This window comes from Sinohyriopsis cumingii, chromosome 15 (assembly GCF_028554795.1).
Source record: "Sinohyriopsis cumingii isolate HCF-2022 chromosome 15, ASM2855479v2, whole genome shotgun sequence".
NCBI classification, from domain to species: domain Eukaryota; kingdom Metazoa; phylum Mollusca; class Bivalvia; order Unionida; family Unionidae; genus Sinohyriopsis; species Sinohyriopsis cumingii.
Window position 1 is genome coordinate 15,204,411 of NC_142975.1, and position 6,000 is coordinate 15,210,410.

At 32.6% G+C, this 6,000-nt stretch overlaps 1 protein-coding gene across 1 annotated transcript in view; it reads right to left on the bottom strand.

Moving 5' to 3' along the window:
- The window catches only part of LOC149781299 (uncharacterized), a 122,632-nt gene extending 117,209 nt beyond the window's left edge, over nt 1–5,423 (bottom strand). Inside the window, exon 1 of the mRNA XM_089935386.1 lies at nt 4,951–5,423. Within this exon, the coding sequence (XP_089791512.1) occupies nt 4,951–5,129 (179 nt within the window). The 5' untranslated portion in view covers nt 5,130–5,423. The remainder of the gene's footprint in view (nt 1–4,950) is intronic.
- Nucleotides 5,424–6,000: the final 577 nt, after the last annotated feature.

The following is a 6,000-nucleotide window of genomic DNA, read 5'->3' on the forward strand; positions in this document are numbered from 1 at the left end:
GTAAGATTGTTGTTATGACTTTTCATTAAGGATGAGCAGCAACATTTTAAAGATGACTGCCATGGTGGTCATGATGGATGTCAAATCTGCACCATTTTCATTTAGAACCAAATGAGCTTCATAACAAGCCCTTTAGTGAAAACCTAATGTTGATATGACCATTTATTCTGAATTGATAATGTGTATTTCAAGATGATCATTTTGATTGTGCCTAGAGTAACCCCAGTGTCTGTTGTAGCAAGCAAAATTTATGGAAAAACTGCCCCCTTGCCATAAAAAAAAAAAATGGGGGAAATTTCCTAAATATCTGAAGAATTTAATGAAGTATAGGCTGGGCGTAAACATATAAAAGCATGACTTTCATATTAGGTAATAGACCATGTGCAACTGGGACTTTGTATGAAACGTTCACATAAAATAACTATGGTGCTACATTTTTCTACTTATGGAAAAGACAATCCATCAAAGTGGCCATGAACTTTGACCATGTGACCCCACCAATGATAATCTTCTTCTTTACCCCAAGTGCTAAGCATCCGCAAAGTTTAGCCCCGGCTTGTGATGTAGAACTGATGTTACTGTGCATATAACACGTTTCATCTTAAAGTTCTCTTGAACTTTGACCTTTTTATTCAAAAATGATGGACTTAACTCTAACACAAAATACAAGATATCTACAAACCTTGTTCTAGGTAAGTGATGTAGAAACAATGTTTCTATTTGGAAACCATTTGCATTCTTTGTCACAGTGTCCTGGAGCTTTGAACAGTTGACTCCAACATCAACTATTTCATTCCCTGCCCTAAATGCAAAGTCTGGTAATCAAAAGATATTGTGCATTTTTCTTCATTTAGTCAGTGGCCTTGACTTTCAACCTTTTGAGCCCAATATTGAAAACCTTCTTCTTTAACCCATATAAAAGCCACCTACAAGGTTTGATCACAGCAGGTGGGTGGAGAACTTGAGTAACTGAATGAAATTAAATTTGTAACAGGCAGCGTATTGGCTGGCCAGCCAGCAGACATCAAAACTAAAATAGCCAGATGACATCATAATTAAAAACTGCCTGATCGTAGCTGCTGGAAAACATCTCTAATACATATATCAATGTTAGCACAGTCAAGCCTCATTTACGTATCTGCCATTATCCACTGGCAACAAATAAACAAAGCTCTGGATCAATCTGAGTGAAACCGAACGACTTACAATGCACAGAACTATAGATCTATTTATAAGAAGAAGAAATGAAGGGCACGGATATGAGGTCAATTTATCTTTACCTTTTCATTCTCCATTCAAATTACATTTATAACTCTCATTTTTCTAAAAGTGAAAAATGTAATTTGGAATAATCTGTGCTAACAATACATGTTCGTAACACAGTTGCTAAATTTATCTGACAAAAAATAAAATAAATGGATCTAGAATTCCAAAATGATATGCAAAGATGAACTTCTATCAGTGCTGTCTTTTTTACTTCAAATACTGAATATCATTTTTAATCATACTGGCACCATAACAAGAATGGCTGTTTTTCCGGGCGACTGGTTCATTAAAAAGTTGGTTAGTTTTCTAATCTATAAAGCATACAAAACTGAAAAACATGAACCTTTCTTGCTGCAGCTAGACAGAAATTAAGCTGCCTTTACTGTCCTTGTCACTTTATCCCATATCCAGACAATTCAGCCTTGACATTGGTTTATCCTAAAATCTAGTGTTAGTGTACCATCCTCCTCTGTCAGCTCATGTACATAATGGTGTCAATTAATTTGATTTAGGCTACTAGTGAGGAGAACTGTCTGATTATGTAAGTCAGCTGTGACCCAATTTCTTCACGTGAACTGACCTGGATAAACCACTTATGGGGCGGCTTGGTAATTTTGTTCACTGAACATATTCAGTCTCAATAAGGGACTACCTTTAAGAAAACCATTGTCATACAGAAAAACACATCAAGAACTGTAACTGCAAACATAGCTAACAACTGAACAAAACAGAAATAAAATGATCGATTTGGTTTACATGTATAAACAAACCCAAGCAGTATGAATACTTGTTTATACTATATACAAAATTATTTATTTGGTTACACTAAATGCAGACCCCAATAATATCACTACTTGTTTACAATATATACAAATTCCTATAATATGAATAATTGGTTTACACTATACATAAACCCCAATAATATGAATGCTTGGTTTACATCATATACAAACCCAATAACATGAATGTTTGTTTTACACCATATACAAACCCCAATAATATGAATGTTTGTTTTACACTATACATAAACCCCAATAATATGAATGTTTGTTTTACACTATATACAAACCCAATAATATGAATACTTGGTTTAAACTACATACAAATCCAACGAATTGTAAACTTGGTTACATTATATACAAATTGTACATTTTTTATGCTATATACAAACTCCAATATTAATATTTAAATCTGACCAAAAATTGTACCGAAACGTACATGAAGAAAGATGGATAGGATACCAGAAACCAGAAGCCAATGCTTTAAAATTTTCCCATCATACTCATTTCACAATCAAATTTTGTTCTTGAAATCATCCTTGCATTTGTGTACAGTCTCCACCATCTATGTTATTGATAAGACAACATTCACCATTAGTCCCATACTGGTGCAACTTTTTGAACTGTTTAGAAAAAATGCTTGCATTAGATCACATTAGGTGTAATCTCGGTGCAATCAGATTAATTTCAAGACTTGCTCATAATAAGCAGATCCGACAAACTCTAATATGGGTTCATGCTTTGCTAACCTTTTTAATTCAGTCAATTTATATTTGCTAATGTCTCAGAATAAGCACTGCCTTTTGTGTTAATGAGAAATAAACAATAATGACTTCTGAATAAAGTATCTCACTTTTTGTAAATGTGAAAGCTGTAATTTGATTGGTGAATCAAAATCTCAACTGAACATGACCTCATTCTGTGATCCATCAGATCTCCACAATATGTAAAGCATGTCAGCGACCTTGATTTTAATACAAATGAATTCCAGTGTAAAGAAAAAGGTGTAATAGTGCATTAAAGTACGGATGATGATAAAACAGAACAACTGACTATACGAAATAGAAAATGCATATTACAATTATATTACACATAATTTTCACTTCAAATTACTGTCAAGATATTATCACTCAAAAGTAATATTTTCATAAAAAACGTAACATATTAAATTTGAAAATTGTTTTGATTATGAAAAGAAGTTTATGTAATATTTTTGTAATATTTGAAACTCAGATTTTTTTTATTAAGACTGCAACTGGACCCTCACAGATGAGTATGTATATACGGTCATTTAGTTGCAAAGAAAGTTAAAATCACATATCTATAAAACCTGTGGATATTTCTTTGAAAGCGTTTCACAAAATTTCATGTAAAGGAATAAATATCAAACTGAAAAAAATCAATATAAGCACAAATTAAATATTTTCAATTTTGTGAAATATTGTTCTAAACGTACAGCTCCTGATCTGTATGGTAACAAAACTGCTAATAATTAAAGAACAAATCATACAATCCAAAACATATACACTGTATTTTGTGTTCATCTTGAAAAGTATAAACTGCCCACAAACTGATTTACCATAATAAATATGGTCAGCATTTTGGTCACAACTCTAAGCATAAATGGATTTCTTTCACAAATTAATTATTTGCAATGCTTTTAAAGAAATTGGACAGCACTGCAGTATGTAATATTCTGACATTCTAATTATTATTTCAATAAATCAAACCTTGTGTAGGTAAAGAATTACAATTTAAGACCATTGACAACTGAAGTCTACATTATTATTTCAGTATAACAAAGATTGTTTACATTAAAAAAATTATTGTAAGTTAAAGATCACTGACAAGTCCAAAAAAAGAAGATATTTTCAGGATTCTAAACTATGCTAGTATACGCTGAGGTTTTGATCATCACTGATGGCTGACATGTTCAGTAGGGAAGCTGAGACACCACACAATATTGGTTCACAGTATTTAAAGTTTTTCTAAAAGACATGTTAATGAATAATAATAATAATAATAATAATAATCATCTTCATAATCACGGATAATACTAATATTAATACAAATATTAACAATACTCATGAATAATAATCATGGATAATAACAATAATAATAATAATAATGTCAACTGGATATTTAAGGTAATGTTTATTTGTTAAGTTGTCTCCAAAATTCAACTAAATATCATATAATGTTTAAAGGGTACATGAGTCTGATAGGAACAAACAAGATCATGAGAAACAAAATTCAATTTGTTGATAACTTTATATTTATTTCTCAACCAAGACACTTTCCCTGTCAAAGCTTACAGAAATATAATATCTACTTCCAATACCCTCCTTTCAAAATTGTATAATTATTATCATCCAGGAGGACAAGGTAGAATATCAAAATGTTTCTAGTTTTCACTTCGTTTATTCTTTATCACACCAAATGGTATCTCAGATCCTAACCAGATATCAAACATGTTACAGCAAACTCTCCGTGATAGGTGTTGATGGTATGACATTTAGGAGAAGGAGATAATTGGTTTTCTGGATTTTGAAAATGCTGTTTTGCTTCATCGTCTACTTCTTTTCATTGGCATTTGTTAATAATAATAATAATAATAATAATAACAATAGTAATAATAATAATAACACTTTACGTACATAATTACCAGTTATGTCATACAAAACCGTCCTGATATACTGTCTCTCATTAATTATTGCAATAAAAACAATAACAATCAGCCTCATTCCATTCAATATATGCAACTCCAGCGTCCACCAAATACATGAATAATATATGACGATTCTGTGGTATGATAGTATTATTTCACTATTACACCAGAGCAATATAAAACTATAAATTGAAAATAACAGCCCACCTTTGGATTAAGACAATAAAATCCACTCACCTAGGTCCATTTCGTTTGGCCAGGGGTTGCAAGCTGATGATTCTCTTGTTTATTACGGCAGTACACGAATTGAACTGGTCTATAGGTACATCTGCACTGCGAACTACGAGACTGAGTATTGACCATAAAAATAGATAACAGTGATAGTAACGTAAACACTTTTCATCCGACGACGGCATCTTTAAGTTCGAATTCGATGCTGCACCTTTCAGTTCCTGTGATAAAATGCATCACACAAGAAAGAAGTACGATCAGCTCTCCAAAAGCCAACAATCAAAGGTTACGTGTCGGTCACTTTACATGTTTACTTCCGAGCCGATCATCGCTCTTACTTGCATTACCTTGATTTCATTGTACTGCATTACTGACCGCTGATAGGCTTCCGACCAGCGTGTACAAACCCGATCTGATTGGTTGAGTTATCTTTTGGCAAAGGGTAAATCCACTTGCCGCGTGCTTCGTGCTTTATAGTCTTTAAGGTATCGACGGTTTAGTTGCGTGCGCGCGATGAAGCTGTGGTTATTTTTTCTCATAAGGAGGCATGTAGATTTTATATATATATATATATATATATATATATATATATATATATATATATATATACTGATCATACCATACACATAAAATATCTTGGAGTCTGTTGGACTAGATTATATATAATGCGTTAGAAAGAAAATGTTCCAGATTTTTTTCCAAAAATATACCTTACAATGGATAAATGTGACAAAAAAGTACCGTAAATCGCACATAGTATGTCTGAACCATCTTTAAAATGAATCTATATACAGTATATAACTAACTGTTTTGCGCAGAAACAGCAGCAGGGAGGGCGAACAAGCTCTAATTGGTTCACCTGTATTTCGCCAAAATACGACTTCCTGGGGGATCGCAAAATTGTTTTTTTTAAAAAAATGCTATATTCAGAAAACAACTCCGTCAATGACAAATTGGTTTACCTGTTATCGCTGATAGTTTTTTTTTTCTTCGATGCAACTTAAGGAAAAATGCGCGATCGTCGGTGACGCGTTGAGAGCGTCGCCCTCCCTGCTG